Source organism: Pteronotus mesoamericanus, unplaced genomic scaffold (assembly GCF_021234165.1).
Source record: "Pteronotus mesoamericanus isolate MK-2021 breed Mesoamerican mustached bat unplaced genomic scaffold, CSHL_Meso_final contig_347, whole genome shotgun sequence".
Classification (NCBI taxonomy): domain Eukaryota; kingdom Metazoa; phylum Chordata; class Mammalia; order Chiroptera; family Mormoopidae; genus Pteronotus; species Pteronotus mesoamericanus.
In genome coordinates this window covers 15,092,815-15,119,128 of record NW_026555137.1, presented here as the reverse complement: position 1 = coordinate 15,119,128, position 26,314 = coordinate 15,092,815, and the positions used below count along the sequence as shown (strand labels likewise).

At 41.3% G+C, this 26,314-nt stretch overlaps 1 protein-coding gene across 4 annotated transcripts in view; it reads right to left on the bottom strand.

Moving 5' to 3' along the window:
* The window catches only part of RGS7 (regulator of G protein signaling 7), a 289,476-nt gene that overhangs the window by 75,043 nt on the left and 188,119 nt on the right, over positions 1-26,314 (bottom strand). For all 4 annotated transcript variants that reach the window (XM_054576712.1, XM_054576713.1, XM_054576711.1 and 1 more), the window contains one exon: positions 17,768-17,818. In XM_054576712.1, the coding sequence (XP_054432687.1) occupies positions 17,768-17,818 (51 nt within the window). The remainder of the gene's footprint in view (positions 1-17,767; positions 17,819-26,314) is intronic.

Here is a 26,314-nt window from a genome sequence, read left to right as displayed (position 1 = left end):
AGAGCCATAGCCATTTGCATCTCCTTTCTGTGGATTATGTATAAAATTAAAATGGTAAGAGGACCTCAGGATCACTGGTCCCTATCGGCAAGCAGGTGCTCAGAGCCCTGGGCTTGCTCAGAGGCCCTGATGCTCCCGTCAGGTACCAGCAGCAGGCAGAAAAATGTGTCCTATCCATTTTTAGGAATTCAAAATCAGGCGGCTCCCCTAGCTCGTGATAGCCATCTCGATTCATTGTTTTCCCAGAAGTCTGCGGCCTAGGAAAATACTGCTATCACTGTTTCCAGGAAGAGAAATTGCGTTATGGCTCCTGAGGAAGTTTGCAGAGTGTAGATAGAAGAAATGAAACTGAGATGCTCAGAAGCATGTACTGTAAAGAGCTTCTGACCTCTAAGCATAGGGAAGGCTGTGACTATACACAAGAAGACAATAAAAAACAGTTGAACGATGAAGTGTTGATGAAGCCTAGAAAAACTGTAGTGAAAGTAAATGTAGAGAAAGAAATACAAAAGACACAAATGGACACACGCATGTTCTTACCTGGGCACCTATTAGATACTAATTCTGTGATAGACCACACCTCTCCTCCAGGGCTAGCTGTATGCAAGCAGGCTTTCCTCAGGTGGCACTAACGTAATTAGACCTGCACAAATGTCTGTTGACAAGAGTAACAGCGAATCATCTAGCAACGCCTACCTCCATTTTTTATCTGAATAGGCAATATTCTATTTTTGTTTCATTTGATGACATAAATTCTCATTTCACTGTCCTGCCAAGAGATATTCACACTCTGCTGTCTTATGAATAGAAAAGACTGGTTTTGATCAGTTTTCAAAACGCCTAGAATTTGGTAGATATATATTTGTGGGGGCAGCGATGGGATCAATATTTAGTTTCTACATGACTCACATATGCTTCAGAGGTAGAATCCAAATCAAAACATTTAACTTAATATATAAGAGGAACGAACTTCTAACAAAGATTATAAAATGTTTCTGAGGTCACTGATCAAATAGTAACCCAAGGAGACAGAGATTATAGAAGTCACGTGCTGTCACGGGCCTCCAGAGGCCGACAAATTCTCAGATGAAGAATCAGGGAGTTGGAGTAAATTTTCTGCTTCATTTAAGACTATAAGCGTAGTATAAAAATTGCAGAAGTAGCTATTGAATCAATATTTGCTGCAAGGTTGAAGAAGTAAACTCATGAATAAATGACACAGAAAGAATACAAAAAAAATATAGTACTGCATGAAAAAATACTAAACGAGGTATTTTACGTGTAACAATGAGGAACTTTTTCAGCTCTTCCAAGGTTATGTAAATATTTAAAATCTTTTTATTTTTTTCAAACTAATGTCACAAGCTTTTGAGGCAGGGCTATTGTGGGTATTTTATTACGGCAAAGATGATAGCAATATAAATGGCATACATGCCACTAAGGGAAATCGTAGTGGGCTCGAGGTAGAGTTCTCAAGGTTGAATTGCTTGCTGTCTGTGATAAACACGAAGCTCCACTTCCCCACGGTCCTGCTGCTCTTGAATCTCAGCACAGCCTCATCTAATAAGAATCTGGAGGGCCACCGGCAGTCCGGGAACAGTGCTGAAAGTTTAATGAGTAATCCTTTGAGATCGCCCTCCCCACAACGGTGCGCCAGATGGCTCCGCAACATTATGCTTCTCGGCAAAACGATCACTAATTAATCTTCTTGTACATGTGTCGTTCACGTCACCCACACAGCTAAATAAACTTCAACAACAAACCTACCATAAGATTTCAGGTTATTTTTCATTTGGACAGGCCAGCCATGAAGCAGCTGAGAAATACAAATCCATTTCCCAACCACTGTTACTATGTGACTAATGTAGTTTTCTTAAGTCGGATGCATTCATCATGTTGCCTCAACCCTAAAGCAAGAGAATTACCAAAATCCTTTAACAGGAAAAAAAAAAAATCTATATAACATAACTCGTCTTTGGAACACTACTTCAGAAAGTTAATAGGATTAAAATCACGTTATGAAAGAGGCCTATGTTATTTAGTTCTATATTTCTATGCATAGAAATACGTATTTATATATTCAGTTCTATATTTACAACATATTTTCAGATCTCAGTAATATTTTTCTTGTTCCGAGGTCCCACTCCTGGCAACTCCAGTCTCTTCTGAACACAGGTCATAAATTTGAAGGGATGGAAAAATGCTTCTGAGGCAAGAAAACAGTAATTTAAAAATATCACTAAATTCTATGTTTTCATTCCTGTAATGAGTTATTTACTTTCATTTTATGTGTTTGTATTAACAAATGTGATTGTTTCATTATAGCATGTGGCATAGTGTATAGGGAGAAGTATTTTAGGAGGAGAGCTACTCAAAATGGAAAAGAAATGACAGCTAATAATAAGGTACCAAGGAAAGGAAAAAGCTGAAAAGTAGACAGGGGTCTAAGTTACAAAACAGTCAAACAGGCATTCATCAAGATGATTCTGAGTCATGGAAGAAAGGCTTGTCCAATTTGTTATTTTCTGTTTAAGAAGACAAGGAAAATGGTCATTTTAGAAATACGTGAAAATATACTTTCTTAAGAACTGGCATTGAAAAAGGGAAATCATGTGGAAAAAAATCACACATGGAGAACATCTCATTCTCCACCAAGGCCAAATTGAAAGTGAAATATTATTAGACTTAGGAATTTCTGAGGTTAAGTCTATTTTCTCTTTCATCTTATTTTGAACATCATTCCCACATAGAAAAGTCAAGTACCATTTGCTTTTTAGCTATCACAAATCAGGACGCAGAGGTGAATACTAGGGTGATATAAAATAGAGCATGTAAAATAGATTTTACTAGGAAGAAATAAAAACAGAATACAATTTAAACCAACTTTGAGGATTGCACTTGGTAATTAATACGAGTAAGGGGTATTTCCACGTGAAGGAGCAGGGCGCAGAGATGAGGCAGGTCTCAGAACCCTGACAGTTACGGGGCCAGTAGAGGGCTCTGAAGGATAGATACTAAGTTGAAGTTATGGTGCAAATTCGGGAATGGAGCAGCAAAAGACAAAGAAGACACTAGAGATGCTGCAATGACGTCAAATGAAGGTCTGAGCAGCGAAAACTGAATTTAGCAACAAGCAGAATATTACTGACCATAGTAAAGAACATGCCAGTTTACAAGTGGAGGAGACACGCAGGGTCCAGTGAACTAAGAAATAAATTAGAGAGACAGAAATTAGAGACTGGAAGTGCAAGGGAGTTTGTAAAAGTAGAGACTCAAGAAAATGGAGTGGGCCGTGGGTACCGAACTGTTTTATGATGGGAGATAATTGTGGTGAAAAAACCAATGCGTATACAGTAGGTCATGAAAGGAAAAACTATATAGGGAGGGTACAACAGGAACCCTGAGGCTGTGTGGTTCAGAGGGGATAATAAATACCTGGAAGCCAAACACAGATGGAAAGAAAGGAGGCGAGAATGGGCATCGATACCGTCATATTTTGGAGAGACAAAAAAAATTTAGCAAGTTGAGGCATTTCCTCTTTATTTTTTGAAAAGCTGTGGTCTGATTCTGAGGAAGATAGAGAATGAGCATGGTAGGAGACTTAAGGAAAATGAAGATGGTTTTAAATAATCACTCCTGCTGAATAATTGGCTAAGGAATAGGACTATGAATAAAGAGAAAAATACTTCCAGAGACTCTTGAAGGCCTGATTGGGATTAGACATCATGACATGTTTTGTTTTGTTTTTTTTTTAAAAGTTCTCAATCACAGTTGACATTCAACATGATTTTGTATTAGTTTCAGGTGTGCAGCATAGCAGTTAGACAATCACATACTTTACAAAGTGGTCTTCTCCCAGTATTTCAAGTAGCCAACTGGCGCCGCACATAGTTATTACAATATTATTCACTATATTCCCTATGCTGTACTTTATATCCCTGTGGCTATTTTGTAGTTACCAATTTGTACTTCTTAATCCCTTCTCCTTTTTTACTCAGATCTCCATCCCTCTCTTCTCTCACAACCATCAGTTTATTGCAGTGTTATTTACAGCCAAGATATAGAAGCAACCCAAGTGCCCACCAATAGAGAAATGGATAAAGGAAATGTGGTACATATACACAATGAAATATTACTCTGCCATAAAAAAGAATGAAACCCTACCATTTGCGATAGTACGGATGGACCTAGACGGTATTATGCTAAGTGAAACAAGTCAGACAGAGAGAGACAAATATTGTATGTTTTATATATATGTGGAATCTAAAGAACAAAATAAACAAAACAGAAACAGACTCAGAGATGTAGAAATCAGGGCGCCTTGGTAACGATACTCTATAGCACTGAGTGATTTTTTCGATAGCATGTTCACAGTTTCAGCTAGAGACAGGCACATAGTAAAATTGACCCAACACAGACATAACTCTCTTGGTGGGGCCATTGGAAACACAAGTTTAAAGGAACTGAGAGTATCTGTGAGTCGGATCGGCTGAGTGTTCTGCGGTGGATGAAATGGTTTCTTCCACGTCTATCTTGCCTGAGAGCAGGGTAGCCATGAAGTCGGAGTGGGCACATTGTGTGCGCATGTTAAAAATGTGCTAAATGTATGAATGGCCTCATTCATCACCTCCTCACATGGCAGGGCGGGTTTTCAGGCTATTTACTCTGTAACAGACCAAAGTGGGCATTTTACTTTCACCCAAGACACTCCGTTTACCATTTGATCATCAGAGATGAGGAAATACTGAATCTGTTTCTAAAGGGTTCTCGGAAAAAAGACAGCCCTTTGCCTTCCCTGACGCCCCATGGGCTTTTGATAATTTTCCCATTCGGACTCATTTCCGTTGCCTTGTGTCTCAGGTGCAGCCTAAAACTTGGCTGCGTTGTCTTCCTGAACATCCAGGAGGTCACCATTTGATTCAACACGGTGGAGCTGAAAAGGCTTAGGCATTAAATTCCTCTTATTTTTGCATCTCTGACAAAATGGTTTAGCCTTATTTTATTATTCTCATGTGTTTATTTCCTAACTCTTTTAGAACCTCTGTGCTTCTTAATGAACTCTCTTCCAGGTTTCTACCGTCATTGCTCACAGAACACCACATTCAACAGAGGTCTTTTTTAAGATGATGAGTTTTACCTCATTTGTATGACATAATCCAAGCAATAACTATATTTCTGTGCCGTCATTTATTTTTAAACTGTTCACATCACTGCCTCTTTCCTTGCAACCTTTTCCCTGTGATATCCTGTGCCTGAGAGCCATTGTCTGCTAAGATGCCTCACTTCCACCCCACCAACAAACACAGCCCCTGCCAGCCATGTTCCCAAGATGTTCTCAGAGTGAGCGAGCCTGTACAAAGAGTGAACACGGGACAAAATAGGCAGGAAGTGCAGGTGGATAATGGTCACAGGCGTGACAAGCAGCTGCCATGAGCCCCTCCTCCTCAGACATGCCAGTGAGGAGGTGCCTGCAGCTGCCAGAAACTAATGATCAACTGCTTGCTCCTGCTTCCCTAGTGAAGGGCTTGGTGTGTGTGGGGGTGTGACCAAAGGCAAGTTAAGGTATTGGATTAAAAAGTCTTCCAGCCCTGACCAGAGTGGCTCAGCTGGCTGGGCATTGCCCTGCAAACCAAAAGGTCTCAGGTTCAAGTCTCAGTTGGGGCACATGCCTAGGTTGTGAGTTTGGTCCCTGGAGGGGGCACTTATGAGAGGCAACCAGTTGATGTTTCTCTCTCACCTTGATGTTTCTCTCTTTCTCCCTCCTTTCCCCTTTCTCTAAAAATCAATAAGCATGTCCTCAGGTGAGGATTTAAAAAAGTCTTTCATACTTTGAACACTTTTGTCCTGTTTATGGCACTGCATCAGTGACCAAAATTTATTAGGATGCCATTGCACATCTGTTAGTAAATTAGGCATATTTGTCAAGTTTGGGGGCATGGTTGAGAGCTGGAAAGCATTAATAATACTTAGGACGCATGTTTATAAAAAGGCAAGGCACCGCAAATGGACCTATTGTGGAAGAACAAGACGTCCTCCTTCCATAATGGCTGTTCGTTGCACATCAGACTGGGTAGGGCTTTGTGTGAACCAAACATCCGCCATCTTTGTCTTACCTCCTATAATTCACCAACATAAATCTGTTACTCTGGAAAAGCTAACCTACTTACTTTCCCTGAACTTTAAGAAATGTCTATAACTTCTTCTTTGCTAAGCTGGGAGTAAGTGGTCCAGCCTTGAGTCATTTTAGAAAAGATAGAATATCTGCAGGTATCTGGATGCTGTTTAATGGTTTTAAAATTTTTGAAAATCTCAGGAAAAAAAGCATAATGTAAAGCTGTTATTTCACTTAGTGTGATACTATTTTAGGCATAGAGATAAATCTCCAAATGATGAATTTGTCTTTTCATGATGTTTATGAGATTCTTGTTATGTCCTTGCTATGCCTTTGCTAGTTTTCCAGAGTGCTGCAATATTTCAACCAATAAATCATGTTTTGTTTCTAATTGGAGCTTCTATTTGCTCATAAACTCATTTTTCCATAAAAGCAAATTTCCTAGGCTGTTTCAGAACCTTTTGGGCATTTTCCTGCAGCTGAATAATATCTATTATAGCATGAAAAAAATAAATTATTTGAAACCTATGGATTAGTAACCCTGGGAAGTTTCATCTTCTGTTCTACAACTAAACACTTTCTGTGTCATGGAAGGCCACGGGGAGGTCTGGGTAGGACCTTTCACATGTGGAAATGTACCTTATGTAACTTAAAATGAAATAGAAAAGATATAAACAGCCTATTTTATGTTGATATTTTCTTTGTTAAGTATATTCAATTCAATAATATTTATTGAACGTCCATTGTATACCAGGCACACACTACAGGAGCCAAAGACTGAGCAAAGGCACAACGAAGTCCTTCTGTTTACAAAGCTAACATTCAAATAAATACGTGCCCCTGACTGTGGGGAATGTCCTGAAGTCAGACCACCATGTGACAGTGGAGGGACAGTCTATACCCCTGTCAACAGGGGCTGTATTAGGTCAACATGTCCTTGGGAGAAGTCAATCGTGAAAGAGTCAGATAGAAGAATTCGGACACGGTGAAAAAGAGTCGGAAGAAGGAAAATGCTACCCTTTTCTCCGAGTGAGCTTAGCCCACGCTCTGGGCCTGAATACACCTGGAAGATTTTCAGTGCTGGGGATGTGAGTCCCTGTCCGCAGATGTGGGAAAGGCAACAGGAAAGTGGATGCCAAAGGACTCGAGAACAGATCTGGACTGTGACAGGGGCGACCATTACCCTCTGGGATGCGTTTTCCTGCTACTGATCTTGAGGCTCAAAAACATCTTGCGAATAGTTAGTCTGGAGATGAAAGGGGAAGCCTACGAAAAGGTACACCGGCTCGGAACATTCCCGGAATGAGTGATGCCCTTGGCTAAAGTCACAGCGATGGCAGCAGTGGGTCACTGTGCTGGCACATCCCACTGCTTAAAAGGGCAGTGGAGGCAGTGGCAAGGACTGGGCACCACAGACAGGCGGGGGCAGAGGGACATATGATGCTGTTCATGAGAGGCCCAAAGATGCTACCTGACATGAGGAGAGGAAGGAATTAAGTGGGACACAGTCCAATAATAATAAAGCTGAGAGCTCACGCCTTCACAGAAGATTGGGTGGAAGTGCCGCATTTCCCCAGGACGATCTCCTAGTGGGTTCCCGGAGTGCTTGTTACTCTCCTTATTATCTTTCCCATATTTCCCAAATTACCTATGCTGGATTTATATTGATTTTTTAATCATTCAAAATGTTTTAAGAAACAAAATGTGCATTTTAAGGTACTTCATGTGACAGCTGTCATCTATCCCCAAGCAAGGTCTATTGAACCGCCTACCAAGCTGTAGGAGATACCTGAGGAAACAGCCAAGGAAGACCTGGCAGGTCATTTAGCGAAGGCCAAGGGTCCACAGGTGGAGCTGCCAGAGACAGGAAGAGCGGCAGTGTGTCCACCACTGTACACACACAAGCCCACAGCCCCCCAGACCACGGATGTTTTCATAAATGAATACGGCAGAGGAAGAATCACACGGCATGCTTGTGGGCCCTGGCTGGGTAGCTCAGTTGGTTACGGCGTTATCCCGCTACACCAAGGCTGTGGGTTCGATCCCCACTCAGGGCACATACAAGAATCAACCACTGAGTGCATCAATAAGTGGAACAACAAACTGATATTTCTCTTTTTCCCTCTCTTTCTCTCCCCCACCCCCAAAAATCAATAAATTAAAAAAAAAATCTTTTTAAATGTCACATTTATTGAAATACACAAGTAACCCAGGACAGTCTGAACTGGACACTTCCTCGTCCCATGGGCACTCGGTAGGGATCAAAGTGTAAGTGACACCTAGCAGATCTGCTTCCAAAAATACGGTTTAAGTAAAAAGAGCAGTTATTTATAATAGATGACACAGACCTTGATCCGAGCATGTGCCTCAGGTGAAGTGAGTTCATCAGAGTCCTGTGTGGTCCACGGAATGTTCTCTAATGGGCCTTGGAGTGCAGGCACTAGTGAGCACAGCGGGAGGAGGGAGAAGGGGTGATTCGGGAGGCCCCAATCCCTTGAACTATAATACAAAACTGCTAACTTTAAAATGCATTTAGTTTTATCAGACATGGAGACTTCCTTGCTTATGGAAGCCTTTTAAAAGTTTAAAAGTCCTATTATATGTTACACTGAGTTTCTTAGACTCATTGTTCTAAAAAGGGTGATCTTTTTACTGGGAAAACATTAATCTTTTTCACTGTGAAAGCAGTAATCCTTACTTGTGGTTATCAGATGATAAAGCGAAGCGCTGGGTGCGTTGTGCTAGAGCCGGGTCGTATTCAGCTTACAAAACTTCTATCAGCCCTGGCGTCTTGTCTTCTCAACTACTGCAGCTAGCATTCCCTCTCGTTCTTAGTTGTAATGAAAAGGAAAGCTTCATGAAATGTAACAGAAACAGAACAAATAGCGCTGTTTTCAACTCAAATATAGAGAGGAAAAATCCTAATTCATTCTTTAGATGGGCAATAGAAAATGCTATGTTATCTTTTATAAGAGATAAAGAGCACTGACTTCAGACAGCTCTTCCGCTACTTTCTGTGGCTCCCTGTGGATAACAGATATAATCACTTCTATTTCCCCATCCTTTGCTAAGTGGTTAATCCTGATGAACAGGCCTATTTTTAGATGATATGCTACACTCTCAGTCTTATTAGCCTTACCAAATCCTTTCTACTTTTCTTTCCTTCTTTCTAATTTTTCCCTTCCTTCTTTCCTTCCTTCTTTCCTACCTTCCTTTCCTTTCTTTCCAAAAAAAAAAACCCCACAAAATTTCAAGTTGGCTTATAAAAGGAACACGTTTACACAAAAAGGGTAATAAAATAAAAAATGAAGACCTAAAACGAAGAAAAAAGCAAATAGGTCAACGAGCTACAGAAGAGTTAGACGAATCTTTGGGGCAATTGTGTTTTTCCATTCGACCTGAAGAGAGGCTTTATTTTTGGTTTTTCTAGTGGACTGGATAGAAATCGCTCTGCTATGGGAGGAAATGTTCCCAACCGGAGTTAAAACACTATTAAAAATATATTGGACTCTGGCATCATTTTGCTGGTTAAGTCTTACAATAGAAGAGACAACAATTCCAATTAGATTCCCAGCTGCTTTTAGTATTTCCCTTAATGGTTGGCAAGTCTAATAGATAATATATAGTAATTCATCCAACAGATACAAATGAGAGGGATCCCCAAACTCTGGGGCTGGTATTTAGGGATGCATGTGCTGGCCAGTGCAAACCAAGAGAAGAAACTGGCATTACCAGTAGACACCTGCTGCATCTCTGACAAGTGCATTGTGTCGCCATCCTGGCTGACACACAGGCATGAACCCCAGTTCCCCGTCTTAACCCTGTTCTCGCCTGCCATCTGGACAGTGAAATTCACTCTTTGCCTTCATCTGAAAGTGTTCATATTTTGAGAGCAAGTGGATCTGGGTTTGCATACTGGTTCTGTCTCTTAGTTTTCCGATTTACCATCTACCGCATGAAGTCCCCCTCTTTTTTCTGTAATATCCAATAACGCACACCAAGTTCTCAGCATCCTGCTTGACGCACAGTTGGTGTTCAGTACCTGTGAGCTCTCTTGTCTCCTTTTTATTTATAGGAATTAAACAGGAAGGAGCAAATCCAGCATGATACCTGGGGGCACCGGTTCATTAAGGTTCCTGTATTACAGTTCTTTTCTGTTGTTGTTAATAATGCAGACTGGAGGCGGGGGATGAAGGCAACCAGAAGCCACAACCAGAACAAGCCTCCATCAACAGGGAAGGCAGCCTGTCTGTGGCTGAAACCACAACAGACATGCAGGGTGGAACAACCCTTATTCTGGCAACAAGAACTTTGATTTACGCACCTCATGAAGACTTTTCAGCACGTTCTGGGTTTTGAGTTTTAATGGTGGAAAGTGAAGGCATAATTATATTGGTCAAATGACCGCAGCAGTCACCTGTTCTATAATGAAGTGTTGTACTTAAATGCAAATGCAAGACCTAAACAAACAAATAAATGAACTGAAGAGAAAGACATGCAGCCAGATAATAAGTTAATTGAGACAGTTGATCTCAATAGGCTGGGTATATTGTGTTTGCTTGTGTTGACTGCTTTGAATAAGAGATATCTAGTTTAAGATTTGTAGACTTTTCACTTTATACCTTGCTAGAGTCTTCCCAAAGAGCAAAGGCCACCCAAGACAGGTTCCTGATGATACCCAATGCACAAGCTACCATGATTTTTACAAAACTGGGATATGAATGTAATATATGCAAAAGCAATTACTTTTCTCTTCTGAGGAGTAACCAATAATGCTCTGAAAGTAATACAGAAAGAAAACTATGGCTCTTGCTCATCTCACGGGAAAATAACGAGAACAACCCATACGCTCTCCTGTATGCGTAACTGAAGCTCCAGCTGCAGTGGCAGGAAAATGAGTTAGGGGCAGTTGCCAAAAGACACGAGGAGTTTATTAGTCTTTTCGCCTTTAGGCATTATTTATAACAGAAAATGCACATTTGCGAGATGTATGCTTGGGTAATACCTATTCTCTTGAACTAGGTCAAACTAATCAATCTTGTTAGAGCTTATTGTGATGGCTGCAATCTGTGATTTCTTGCCTGTTGTCTTCCAAGTGTTAAATGATGCCTTAGAACCCAGGAAGTTTTCACAGAATGATCTCCTTGCCCTGAATCAGTAAATAATAAAGGGGTCACTATTTTTTTAGTTCACATTGACATGATAGCTTGCCAAATGGATGATAATAATGTGTTTTATGGGCTCAGAAGGGCCTTGCTTATTGCCAAGAGTGTCTTACACTCTGCAAGGTGCTTCTACCCTCCCTCCACACAAGTGAGGCTGTTGTTTCTAACACCTTGAATAGCATACACACGAAAGATCTCTTTTTTTAAACTGTAATACCTGTGAGTTGAAATACATGGAAAACAGCACTAATAAAGGATATACCAAGGGTGAAATAGGTAACTATAACACCAAATCCAAGGAAATCAACTGCGTTACTCCAAAAGGCACCATGTAATGGCCCGTCTGGTCTGGGTGGTGCAGACTCCCCTCCTCATTGCCAACCCTTTATGGAAAAGCAGACCGTGGGTCTGAAATAATGGTGCAGAAAGGGGCGGGCACACACGGTAGCGATGGGGAGACCAAGGCTGTATGTCCTTCACCTGGTTTTGTTGGCGGACTTTGGGCATTCATAAGTTTTCTCAGTTGACGGTTCATATAAAATGAACGAAATGTCTGCCTGGCTGCCTGTGCTGTTGTTACGGACATCAGATGAAATAATTCTCCTTAACAATGGTTTGGAAAAGCACCAAGTGCTTTGCAAGTCTAAAACATTGCCAAGGATAAGGAGACATCCTATATTTTCTCCACTCTAATATATCCTCATGTCCCTCGGGCTATGGTTTCTCTGATAGGTGCATGAAAGGGGGGAGACAAAGGTATTTTGTAGCAAAATTTTATTTATCCATTAACAGAATCTCGATCATTCTCTCCACAGTATTTGTGGCAGGACTGTGAGGCAGATGACAAAATCCGTATAATCGTGAGCACAATGGGTTGATTTAATTAATTCGGTGACAGTTAAGATATTCAATTCAGTATGATGATGTGTAAGCAAAACATCTGGTTGACTTGCCTGAATCTCAATTTTTCACAGGTATTTTTTAGGAGTAATATTGCCAGAGGAGGAAGTTTTGGCAACTATTCAAAATTAATTTTTATTCTGGATCCATATTTATTCCCAATCTTATTCTTCTATTTTGATTGAGGCTATTTCTTTTACACCGGTTTGATTTAAATGAAGAACAATTCATTAAAAAAAGAAAAAATAGAACAATTCATTTAAAAGTTCTTTCTCCTGACTTCTCATCGATTTAGGAAAGTACTTACTGAATCATTGTTTATCAGAACTTGCCACTTCAGTGAATTCCCATATTAAAAAAATAATTGAGTTATTATCAGAAACTGACTGACCTTGTCACCTCAGGTAGGCCTGTCCTCTACCATTATGATGTTTAGATTCAACTAAAGTAATAGGCCAACACATGCGAAATTAAACAAATAAAAAATAATAAAATCAAGCAACAAATTGAGTAGTATCAAATATAAATATTCTTGGTAACTATTTAGGGTAAAGAAATGCCAAAAGGAGCTGAATTATGGAGAGAAGCCTTCATAAAATGGGTTGAGCTTGAAAGCTAGTATAAAAATTGCATGCATTTATAAAGAATTCAATTTACTTAAATGTGCTTGCAAATGTTCACAGTTTCAAAGGAATCTGACCTGATTAAAATAAAACCAAGATTTTGGCACACTTGCATGTTGACTCACTTAAGCTTCACCAAACACAGTATTGAAAGCATTTTACTAATGAAGAAAAAAAAAAAAAAAAGAAGAGCAATCAAGTAACTTGCCCAGTTCCCCACAGTCAGCAATTACTTGAGTCAGGATTTGAGCTCAAGTCTGTCTGCGGAGCCCATGAGTCATTCCCAATGCCTCTCAAGGAATACTGGGATCTCAAGAAGCACAGGCTGATGGAAAAAAGTAGAAAGGTAGAGAAAGCAGGGTGCCGCTCCGGGATCACAGAAATACATAAAATTCTCTGATATCCGGGGGTCATAGAGAGATTCACTTCAAATTGTAGCTGTTGCTAAGACTGAGAGGGTCTTCACGTACCTCCCCCACCTTGGTTAACATCACTTTGGTGGCCCCTTCAGTGAGAGGCAGCAGGGATTGCAAACGAGCAGGCTGAGGTCAAGGACTTACTGATGTCTGCTGGTCATTTTGTGAAGAATGCAAAACTTATGAAAGCTCCCAAATTTACCTGAAATATCAGCCATACTTAATGTGGCATGGTGTCGGACAGATAGCATGTTTACTAAGAAAAAAAATACACATGTTCTGGAGGATAAGTGTTGCAAACCCAAGCCAAAAGAGAGTAGGATAGATTATGAATTGGCAGCTTTGAAAAGCAGAGAAATATATATATATATAAAAGATTGTTGCAGTAAAGGTCCCAATTTGTTATCACCCCTCCACATCTATGGTCTTAGATAGCCCTTCCCTAGAATGGCTCTGAACTTGGCCGTGGTACTTGCCTTGGCAGATAAAACAACAGTAACTGTGACACAAGCAGAAACTTGTGTTGTGCTTGGAAGCCTAAACACACTATGGTAAGAAGGCAGGGCTCAGGGGAGAAGACGAGAGGTACTTAGTTGACAGCCTACCAGGTACCACATATGCCCCACGTCCTAGGTTGTCCACCCGCCAGCTGAGAGCCCAGCATGAATCGGCCAAGGGGACCCAAGCCAGGAAGTGACCAGCTGAGCCACAGAATCATGAGCTAAACAGAACTGTTGTTTATTTTAAGCCACTGCTTTGCGGGTGGTTTGTTATACAAAATAATAATTAGATATAACACCCAAAATACATTTAAAACTATAATTATTATTATTTTCTGAGCAATTACTATGTAATAGGTACAGTAATAACTGCTCTATATATTACATATATTAATTCTCTAATTTTCAGGAAAGCATGAAATAGGCACAATTATTATACCCATTTTCGAAAATGAGGCTTAATTAACACAACAGGAAATTGTTTCTTCAACTTAAGCACACCTGAATCAACAGACTTCAATGATTGAACAGATAATACAAGTACACCAAAAAAAAAGAAAAAGAAAGAAAAAAGGAAAGAAATGTATAAACCCCTTGCAATTAAGTACCTATATTTTTAATTTCAAAGGGAGGGAAGACATATAGGAGCCTAGGCAGGTGAAAAAGATGTATATGGAAAATTATACACATAAAAATTTCATATATATATATGCCTGTATAGTGAATGTTGAGAGCAAAGATTCAATATCTGCAGTGTTTTAAAGAGGCAAGTTTATCTCTCCCACTCTATATGGAGCCAAACTGTCAACATACACACAGCCAACAAAAGTTACTGTCAGGTACGCCAGGGCTCAGAAACTGAACAACATACAATCCTCATGAACTGCTAGAAGAAGTATTCTAGCTTTATGATGTATTAGTTAAAAATACAACAAAAATAAAATTTAGTAAAGTGGTATTATATAAAATTAGCATAAATAAATCAGTAATTTTGTATGTACATACAATAACAATTAGATGGAAAGGAAAACCCACAGTAACATAATGTAATATAATGAGGAATACACATAAGAAACATGCAAAACCTATATGAGGAAACTATATGTGAAAACACACCAAAAAGACCACAAAGCAAGCTTGAACACATGGAAAGACACCGCATGTTCTTGGATAGAAGACTCGACCCTGTAAACGACCTGGGGAAGATAAGAAGAGGCAGGATTGAGAGGGAGTAAATCCGGGCTCTACTTGGGTCATGCTTCAGAAGAGAGGGCACACAGGCATCAGACAGGCTAGTCTGGAGCACCAAGGAGGGGTCATCACGGAAGCTCTATGTCTGGGAGTCCCTAGCACATGTCACGCAGCAGCATGTGCATATGGAGAAAAGGAAGGTACCTAGGCGAGCAATCTGGACATGCTGACACTGATGGGTCAGCTGGGGCGTGGAGGGCCATCGCGGCAGACTGAGGGCTGGCTGTGTGGGCAGCGGAAAGGAGAGAGGCCGAGAGCGGGACACCGGAAGCCGGCGAGTGACGCCACCCAAGGAGGGAGGGCTCACCCTGTCTTCCCGGTGCCTGACGCAGGGTAACGATGTGTGTGTTAAATGCACAGAAGCGTAGATAAGTGATGAAGAAACTAATTGTTTTAGAAAAATGTAAAATGGGAAAATGGACTCGAGGTAGAAATAAATAAAAGTTTTAGACTAATTCTGCATGTGTATTATATGAATATGTTAAATATCTGTGTGCATAGACACAGCTAAAAATCATCCTAAATTCTAATGAAAGGCCCAGCTCTAGCTTTATTTTAAATGAATAATGCAACATGACCGATTGTCTACCAGTACCAAAAATCTCTAAGAAATATCCAGCCAAATGTGCACCGAATTGCTGTCATAGAAATGAAAATCTGCTAACTACTCATTAATGAAATATTGAATATTAAATGTACAAATAACCTGGACTCATTGGTTTTGGATAAGACCCTGAAGAGCAGGCAGCCCTCCCCCCTCTTTCTGAAGGGCCATCAGAACCTGCTGCCCTGGCAAGGTACTAGTCTCTTCTTCCAACTTGCCACGCAACCCTCTTTCAACAAATCACCGATATCTAGCACTTTGGTAATCTCCAGAGGTCTTCGAACAACCACCCGACCACCAGATAAACGCATGGGTCTGGCATGGGTCTCTATTATTTTGAAATATGTTCAGGTAACTTACAGGATTAAAAGTAGACCAGGCATTACAGTAACTATTTAGCCTTTCTTCATGAGCAGTTCTAAATGTTATGATCAATTTCATCCCTGTGACCACGAAAGTAACTTTCATAATATCACCTCTGTTCTTGGCCATATTTAATTAGAACCATGCTGCCAGGTTGATTCATTTTCTATGGGCAAAATCTGTTATATCTTCAGAGCAATAATCAATTGAAATCTACACATCTTAAAATCTAGCGTAGAACTTTTCACTCTGTAGAGGGTAAATTAGCTGATTAAAAAAAAAATAAAACAACCAACCAAACAAAAGCTAATTTTTCAGCCCGTCATAAATATGACTAAAGGATATGTATGGTTCTTCCCAGATACGATTGATTTTATCTTTTTATATGTATTCAAATGAAGCTTTGAAACATCTTTCAACTGTTAAACAAGCAAATAAAATTGGTTTTTATACACATTCTAGCTATAATAATCTCGTATATGCATTAGAAGCAGTAATTGTGTCTTACTAGCTTATTATATCTGTATAATTTCCCTGCTTCTCATGTTGTCATTGAAATAGACTTTTAACTTACAAAAAGTATTCTTTTGAATCAAGTTCACCCGTTGAGCAATAATATTCTTTGCAAATCAGTAGGTTTCTCATTACTAATGATTGTACCAGTCTGGTTTTCTGGTGGGGGCTGGGCAGGGTGTTGTTCATCTGGTGCTACAGTTTATAAAGTCAGACACGCCACTAAATGGAGGCTACGATGTAAACTGTGTAAGACTATGGCTTCCTCTCCCAATAGCCATTACCTCTTCTCCCTTTGTAATAATATGATGCCGACAGGAGGGCTTCATCTTGACTTAATTGTTTTAATTCTGTTTGACCTGCTTAGATTAGTGTTTTAAAAGCTCATGTACCAAAGGAACAGCGGATGTACACAGGCAGTTAGATTTAGAGCTACCTTTTATGATAGCATGGCTTTACACGGTTAGCTCAAAATGAAGAAAAATAGTAACTTGGCATGCCCGTGTACTGGCGATCGAAGGCAGGAGTGGAGCCATACCGAATTCTTTCCTAATCAGAGGGAGGGAGGCTGTGTGGTTAGAGGTTTGCCATCTTTCTCTGCCATGTCGTTCTCAGTCACTATAATCCCCTTTTTTTCCTTCTCTTGGCGTCTTCTCAAAACAAAAACCCCTTATTGTCATTCCAGTAATGTGAGTTGGTTGCCTCATATGAAGGCTCTTACAAGGTATTTTTAAAAAGTCATTAAGTAGACGTCGCATACGTAGGAATTTGTTCTAAGTCACGCAACACTGTTCCCAGACTCTGGGGGCAAGGCTAGTGTTGCAGAATAGACACAATGTCCACCACGTTGTGGGATGACTCTGCGACTTAAATCACAGCATTAAAAATAATCAAGTGGGCATCATGGGAGATAACGTTGTCTTCAAACCTCATGCAAAAACGGAGTTAAGGCGAAATTATAAATTAAGGAGATTTGTGACTTATGAAGGGAAATTTCATTACCTCATGATCAGTCACTATAAATTATTTGTTCAATTATTCATGATCATGTATATAGTTCATCCATTCTAACAATTGCAAATCACCTGAATCAAATTTGATAAAATGGAATGTTAAACACATGAAAAGTTGTAAACATATACTAAATAAATTTCAGATAAATATACGTTGACTACAATAAATTCTGTATAAATGCTACAAGCATAGTTAAGTGTAACTGTGATTTTTCAGGTTTGCTTGCTTGTCATATTAGCCCTGAGAAACATATTTCTTAAAACCACAAAAAAAATAGTTCTATCAATGGGAAAATGATTTATTTACCTGGATCTTCTATAGTTAAGTTCTTTATTAACCATTGAACAATGTCTGACCCTAGAAAAAGAAAAAAGAAAAACACAAATATATGTGAACATTTGTCTATATATTAACTTTAAGAACTCTCAACTTTTGGTGCTCATTAGTAAGAAGGTTTCTAACTGTGACCATAACAGATTAAAGCTTAGCCATACATAGAGTACAGAAAATAGTGAGCACACGGTTTTTTTCCAACAAGCCAAAGTGCCAACTAGTAAATTATTAAATATGAAATATTTAAACATTGAGATTTAATGTATGAGTAGTGGAAAAAGTGGTTCGTTCATTCATTCATTCATTCATTATGAACTTTGTTTCAAGCGCAACTCTCAGAATGGCATGACCAATACTTGAGGGTCCCTGCCTCATTTCCGGTTGTCCACATCCCATCCTGTCTTGATTCCTAGGCCAAGCAAATTTGTTGTCAGTTTTTAAACCCTCCTGGGCGTTTCAAGCCTCTGTGTCTTTACAGAACTTTTCTCTTTGACTGAAAGGTCTTTCTACTGTTTTCAAGACAGTCAAGATTCATTTACACAGTCGCACTTTTGTTGACCTTTGCCTTCATCCATGGAGTTTACAACACCCTCACTGGGATCAGTGTAGTTTTATATTGTGCTTTTTACTGCACAATGTTTGCACAACTATTTTCATGTGTACTGTTGTCATTTTATATAGGAATGAGACATCCAAATTAAATAGAAATGCACATCCCAGGCCCATCACTCCTCTTTAACTACGATTTCTGCTCATGTTTTGACCCTTCAGTTCATTCACGATGCTGCTGGACTGGAAACGTTGAGTTCTCACCGGAATCTCCCACAGACTGAGGTGCTGAAACAAGTTTCCAATTCTGTTTTAACTTACTCGTACGCTGAACTAGTCCAGGACCTTTTCCTTTCAATCCTGGGCCACACCCAGGAGAAATGCTGGACAACCAGCCTTTTTCTGACTGTCCACATACATTGCCAACTAGAGCTATGCACACCCTGGACCTGAACATGAGGTTCTCGTGCGCGTGCGCACTCTCTCTCACACACACAGCATGTGTGATTCTGTATCTTTGTAAGTATATATGTTATATATATATTTATATATTTGTAAATATGCTATATGAGGACTTTGTAAGCAATGGAAATGCTACAGTTTAGATTTGTATCTTTTACAAAAATAAACTTTTTTCAATTTCTGTTACAGTCATGAATGACAACTTCAGCTCTTAATTATAATGGAAGGGCCCCAAATATTCCTGAGGTAAGACATTGACCTTCACAATATTTCTCTTTTGGGAAGATGAGCAGACCGTTTGCACTGGCCACATCCATCTGATGAACCTGCAGGCCCACGCAGACACAGTGCCAGCACTGTGAATGTTTTCTTTAATGAATACCATAATCTATGTTTTTTAAGAGGGTGATTGTTCTCATATTCTCGCTAAATGTAAGACAGTCTGTTTATATATCTGGAAACTAGTTCTTTCCAACATTATTCTTAGTTCCTCCAAAGAGGCACACGAAGATGTTTGCCATTATCATCATGAAGCAGTAATAATGAACACTGAATATTTATTGACTTTCTAAGGACGTCTGTCTGCAGACTTGCAGCCTTAGGGACAAGAAGGAAAAATCAGAAAAAAAAAGTTGCAAACCATATAGCCACTAAGGGGTTAATATCCAAAATACCTAAGGAACTCACAAAACTCAATACTAAAACAATGAACAATCTGATCAAAAAATGTCCAAAGAACCTGAACAGACAAGATATATGAATGGTCAACAAGTATATGAAAAAGTGCTTCATGTCACTAATTGTCACAAATCAAATGCAAAACCACAATAAAACTGTCACCTCACAGCTGTTAGAATGGCTATTATAAAGTGTTTATGAGGATGTGGAGAAAGGGGAACCGCTGGACACGTGGTGGGAATGTAAATTGGTATAGCCAATAAAAAAAAAAAGCAGTATGGAGATTCCCGAAAAAAATAAAAATAGAACTACTGTATGATCCATCCATTTCTTTTCCGGGCATCCACCCAAAGGAAATAAAATCGGTACCTCGAAGAGATATCTACACTCCCATGATCGCCACAAGACCACCCACGACAGCCAAGACTGGGAAACCACCTCATGCCCATCAAAAGATGCGTGGATCAGGAAAATGTGATACATCGAGAACAGTATTATTCAGCCCTACCAAAGAAGGAAACCCAGCCACTTGTGACATGGATGAACTGAATGACACTATGCTAAGTGAAATAAGCCAGGCACAAACAGACCAATACTCCAAGCTCTCACTGACCGTGTGAAATCTAAAAAAAGTCAAATTCATAAGAGAATAGAATAGTGGTTGCCAGGGGCTAGGGGCAGGGGTAGGAATGGAGGAGATGTTGGTTAAAGGATCCAAAGTTTTAGAATACGGGGTGAATACATTTTAGAGATCTAGTGTAGAGCATGGTGACTGTATTTAATAACTATTGTTTTACTTAAATTTGCTCAGAGAGTTTCTGAGGCAATGAATACATTAATTAGCTTGTTTGTGGTGATCATATCACGATATGTATATTGAAAGATCATGTTTTATACCTTTAATACATACTTCATTTGTCAGTTATAACCCAATAAAGCTTCTGTAGGGGGAAAAGGAAATACAAGAGGTCAGAGAACTCCTTAGCCCTCTTACTCCACGTGAGGGTACAACAAAATGTCATCAGTCTGCAGCCCGGAAGAGGGTCCCTACCAGACCGCAACCCTGCTGGCACTCTGCTCTCAGACTTCCAGCCTCCAGAACTGTGAGAAATAAATTTTAGTTGCTTATAAACCACCCACTGTATGGTGACTAAGCCCCAGCTGACTAAGATGAAGGACATCTTAGTTGCTTCCAAGTTTGGCAATTTTGAATAAAGCTGCTATAAACATTCATGGGCAGGTTTTTGTGTGGACTGTTTTTAACTCCCTTGAGCAAATACCAAAGAGTATAATTATCTGATTATAGGGTGAGAGTAAGCTTAGTTTTGTAAAAAACGACCACACTGTTTTCTGAAGAGGCTGTACCATCTTGCATTCCGACCAGCATCACATCCTTGCTGGCATTTGGTGGTGTCACTGTTCTGGATTTTGGCCATTCTAACAGGTGTGTGGTGGTATCTTGTTGTTTAAATTAGCATTTCGCTGATGACGTATGACGTGGAGCTTCTTTTCATATGCTCATTTGCCATCTGCACATCTTCCTTGGTGAGGTATGCGATAAGGTCTTCGGCTCATTTTTAATCGGTTGTTTGTTTTCTTATTGTTGAATTTTAAGAATTCTTTGTATAATTTGGATAACAGTCCTTTACCTGATGTGTCTTTTGCAATTATTTTCTCCTAGCCTGTGGCTTATCTTCTCATCCTCTTGATATTGTCTTTCACAGAACACAAAGTTTTAATTTTAATAATGTCCAGCTTCTCCGTTGTTTCTTTAATTGCTTGCGGCTTTGGTGTTGTATCTAAGAAACCCTTGGTATACCAAGGGTCACATAGTTTTCTTTTATGTCACCTTTAGGTCGGTGATTCATTCTGAGCTAATTTTTGTGAGGGATCTAAGGTCTGTGTCTAGGTTTATTTATTTATTCTTGGCATGTGGATGTCCAGTTGTCCCAGAGCTTTATGTTGAAAGGACTCTCTCTGCTCCATCGCATTGTCTTTGCTCCTTCATCAGAGATCAGTTGACTATATTTATGTGGGTCTATTATGTTCCCAATACACTTTCTGTTGGCTCTCTTAGACACTGCTCCATCAAGGGAGGAAGGGGCTGCTCTGTCCTCACTGTCACATGGGGGTAAAATCTGACAGTGCAGTGGGGGTGGCCTGCTTACGCCTGGGTGATTTGAAAGTCCTGGCTCTCTACTAGGCTTCTGACAGCACCGCTGTGGGGAGGGGGAGGGTGTCTCGTTACTGCCAGACGGGTGTGACTATTTACCGACATCATGCATAGAGGAAAGGACCTCAGGACTGGCCAGTGGGGATAAGGTCACCTGAGGAGTATAAAACAATTCTGAGTGAAATAATGGGGTTTTTGTGTGTGAGAATCTGGGAATATCAGAGAAAGAGCCAAAGGAACACAGAAGGTCCTTTGGGCTCCACCGTGAAGGAGTCTACACTGACCTAAGTTTTAAGACTGCTCAATAGATTTGGCAGTTACGGTTCCAATAGAAGATGTTATCCCCAAATTTCTCGACTCATTATTGAGTTGAGAACTGGCAGAATGAGCTGGCACTCTGGGGACAGACTGACACATGACAGTATACCCAGAAATGAGCAGTGGATACCTCTGTCACCTTTACCACTGAACAGGCATGTTGGAAGGCATATTGTGAATGGTTGCAAGCAGAGCCAGCAATGGGGAGTGATTGGAAAGCGAAAAGAGTAGAGTCAAATAAAAGTAAAAAACCGAAGAGTTAAGAATGTTATGGGCTGAGTTATGTCTCCCAATTCCTATGTTGAAAACTTAACCTTTTTTTAAAATTAATTTATTTTTTCAAATACATTTGTCTCTGCCTACCCCCCACCACTTTCCCTGGCCCCCTCCTTCCCTCAACTCTTCCCCTTTGGTTTTGTCCATGAGTCCTTGCTATATGTTCCTTGACTTCCCCCTTCCCTTCCTTTTCACCAGCCCCCCCCCCGCGCTCCCTCCTTCCCTGTTGTCTCTGTTTTCTTTTCCTTTCAGTGTTGCTGGTCTTATTTTCCTTGCATCTTTGTATTGTTGGTTAGGTTCCACTTCTAGGTGAGATCATATGATATTTGTGAAGACCTAACTTTTAGTACCTGAGAATGTGCCTGTATTTGGAGATGGGGTATTTCAAAATATAACTAAGATTACCTAAGATCATTAAGCTTGGCCCTAATCTAGTCTGACTGGTGTCCTTGTAAGAAGAGAAAACTAGGATGCAGACATATGCAGAAGGAAGGCCACATGACGACACAGGGAGATGTCCGTCTCCAAGCCACGGGGAGAGGCCTCATCTGAAACCAACCCCGCCGACACCTTGATCTCAGACATTCGGCCTGCGGACTGCGAGACAGCACATTTCTACCGTCTGAGCCAGCCGGCCTGCGGTGCTTGGTTGTGGCAGCTCCAGCAGGTAGTGGAGTGAATGAGGTGGCGCCTGGGCCGTGGCTAGGATCATGGGACAGGCGTTGTGTGTGACTCTCTGGGCTTGGGCCTCTGGAGGGGATTCTGCTCTGAATTGGTTACCCTGTGGGTGCTGTGATAGTCCCCAGTCTGGGTGCCTGTCATAGAGCCAAAGAATTGGGACCCTCCTATAGATTAATATTCGCAAGAAAACACACGTTGAAGGCAAAGAACATGCTTTCCCGTTGCTAACGTAAACACGTCAGGGGAAAATCTCAGAGGAATTGAGAGCGCTGCTCTGTGATCACTGGCAGGTTCCACACCCAAAAAGGAGCAACTGCTGACTGTTCCATGCCAGGGCTGTGATTGCATTTTAGGATATTTTCTTCTGCTCTCCTCCCTAGAGGAGAAGGCCAAGAGGCAGAAATTAAATTAAAACTCACAGGCCAAAAGCTTGACTTCTCTTCTAGAGACGCAGTCACACATCCGTTAACATTCATGCGACCGGCCCCTTTGTGGTTTTGGGACTTTTGATTACTGTCTTTCTCGGCCACTGCTCCAGTTTCCTGCGGAGACGTGTCAGCGGGTCTCCTCTGGGCGTTCGGCCTCTAGACGCCCAAACAGGGAAACCGGGCGGAGCGGCACCGGCAAGAGCTGCTGAGCCCCCTCAAAGGCTGGGTCCCTGCATCAGAAACACTGCTCCGACCTTTCTTCCTGCAACGGAGCTCCTACGCCTGGGAAATCTGTATAATGAGACAGTTTTCATAAATCCTGTGTAATCAACACACAGATTGTTCTGGCGTCTCACCAGAGCTATATACGTTTTAACTAAAACTGAATACACAGCTCTGGTGACAGAAAAGGGAAATTTGTTTCGTTTCAAGCCAAGCGCATAAAAGCAAGCTGAGGGCGGATGCCCCCTCGGAGAGCTACACCTTTCCTGTTAGTCCCCAAAACAGGAAAGGCGCTGATTTTTATCTTTTGAGTTCTTGGATTGTGATATTCAGCATAAAGTACTGGCTGACTGCCAGAGACCCTCATTCCAGAATAATCCACGCAGATTTGGGGCCCCAAAGGCAGAGCGACGCCGGGGCCACTCCCCTCCCAGCACCAGGGCAGGGCCCAGCGTCATGGGATGGCCGGTGGCAAAGTGGCACAGCCTCAGTAGCAAAACAGTAGGTTCGACCCTGGTGGCCTGCGAGAGGTGGAAGAGATCCAAAGAGATGCCAAGAGTTCCCGAGGCTCCTCAGCGCTGGGCCTGTCACGGGGCGAGAACTAAGAATGACGTTGCCCATGAGGGTCCTCCGCACTGTGGAAGGAGGGGCCTGTAAGGAGGGCGTGCGCTTCCAGACACAGTGACGGTGGCAGCAAGAGGGAGATGTGTCATGATGGCCGTGCCAGGAGGAGAGACCACAGGCTACACCAACGCGGGAAAACTGGACGTAGCAAGGGCACCGGGTGTGACCCAGAGACACAGAGGGGCAAGACTCCTCAGTGCCTGAGGACCAGCGAGGACCAGGGACCTGGGAGGCAACTTCTCCCAAGTGGCAGCAAGTCAGCAGGAAGTGACAGGGTAGGTAGGAAGGGACTGAGTTATATGTAATAGGCAACATTAAGCCACATAGCCAGTCTCCCGCTTCCTGACCCTTCATTCATGAATACGAATAGGATTCATGAAGAGGTTTGGGTCAGTTATGCAGAAACAAAAAGACGTATACTCTGCCTACCCTTCTTGCGTTATGGTGGTTAACTTTAAAAGCTGCAACAGGAATTTGAAAGGAAAATTCTTCTGCATTTCACAGCTCAGAAGGCTCGACTGACGAGTGGCTATTCCCTGCTTGGGAGACAATCCAGCTCAAAAAAAAATGAGCCTCTTCCCACTCACGCAGAGCACAGAGAAATGCCCCTGGTCCGTGGATTTTGGAAGGTGTTACCTTAAAATGGCACAATGAAGACATTACCTATGGTGTTATGGTTCCTCAGCGTGACGCTATAATTAAAACGTCTCTACCACATCATTTTAGTGAGACACATAATGGCAGGAGGGACAAAGCAAGGTAATGTCACTTCTGAGAGTCGGCATATTAATGGGGACTTTCCACCTGATAACTATCCTTAAGTCCTACGGCCAAGGACGGAGAGATAGAGAATGACCAGCGCAGGTCCCCTCGCTAGTGTCCGGCCATCACCCTGAGAAATGGCCAAGGCAGGCGGCTCCAGGTAAAGGCTGTAAAACAGTGGTTCTCAAAATGTCTTACCTGTTACATGTCAGATTCACATAATCAAGTCTACATGTTCTGCTTCTTTTCTTTGCGAAATAAATTCTCTTTGACCACCTTCCATTTTCTATGTCGAGGGTATCAGCTTTCAAAGAAAATGAAACTGCACCATGGTGGGAGAGGGTGGACCAGTGGTTAGCAGGCACCAGGAATAGCGACACAGCCCCGTACAACCTCGACTGAATGCTCACCAACAGTGAGTGACTCAAAGGCCTCCCATCTCTTAGGTATTTTAATGCCCACACGATCCTTTAGATACTCTCATGATCCCCGGTGCACAGTAAGAAAAGTTAAACAGAGAGGTGTGGTCATTCATCGCAAGTCACAGAGCGAGAAAGCTGAGATTCGAACCCACAGCCTGATACCAGGTTCATATTCTTAGTCGCTTGGAGTGCCTGGGGCTTCGGGGTGGTGGCATATTCTGCTTCACTAAAAATCACTCACACCAGACTTGTGGGGAGGAAGACTGTCCTTTTCCTTTCTCTGTGCCTGGAGGACCAGGGAGAGAAAGCCCGCATACAAACAGGCTCTTGTCAGGGCTTTCCCTTGAAGGGAGGACACTGCCGTTCATAATAAGAGAATTATTATCACAGGGATCATTTCCAATTAACTCAGTTACCCGATGGAGCTACTGGAGAGAAATACATATCCCAGATGCCCACATGTCTACCAGATAATTAACAAAATCAATACTATAAATATAATTGATAGTGCAGTGACTTTCTGGAAGGGAGGGCAGGCTTGTGTTAAAAGTGAATCACAAAGGGACGCCAAGTCCCTCAGGTGAAATGCAGCCTAAAGTCTTCCAGCTCCCTCGTCAGCACGTAGTATAAATGTGATGCGGTAATGAAGGCATACATTCTAGATGTGGCAGCGCTAGATGGATCTTGGCAAGCTGTGCCTTGAATACTACAAATATTTTTAACTTCTTTATAGCACTCCACAATTTGTTAAATAATTAAATGAGCAATTATTTGTTTAGTGTCTGCTTCCACCTTTTGAGTAGGAAGCTCTGTATGGGCAACAACCACGTTTCTAACAACCAGACAGGCAAGGAGGTACGTCCATTACTGTGAGGGAGACAGGCGATTGCAATGTTGCATAAACGAAATTCTCTCAGGTATTAAG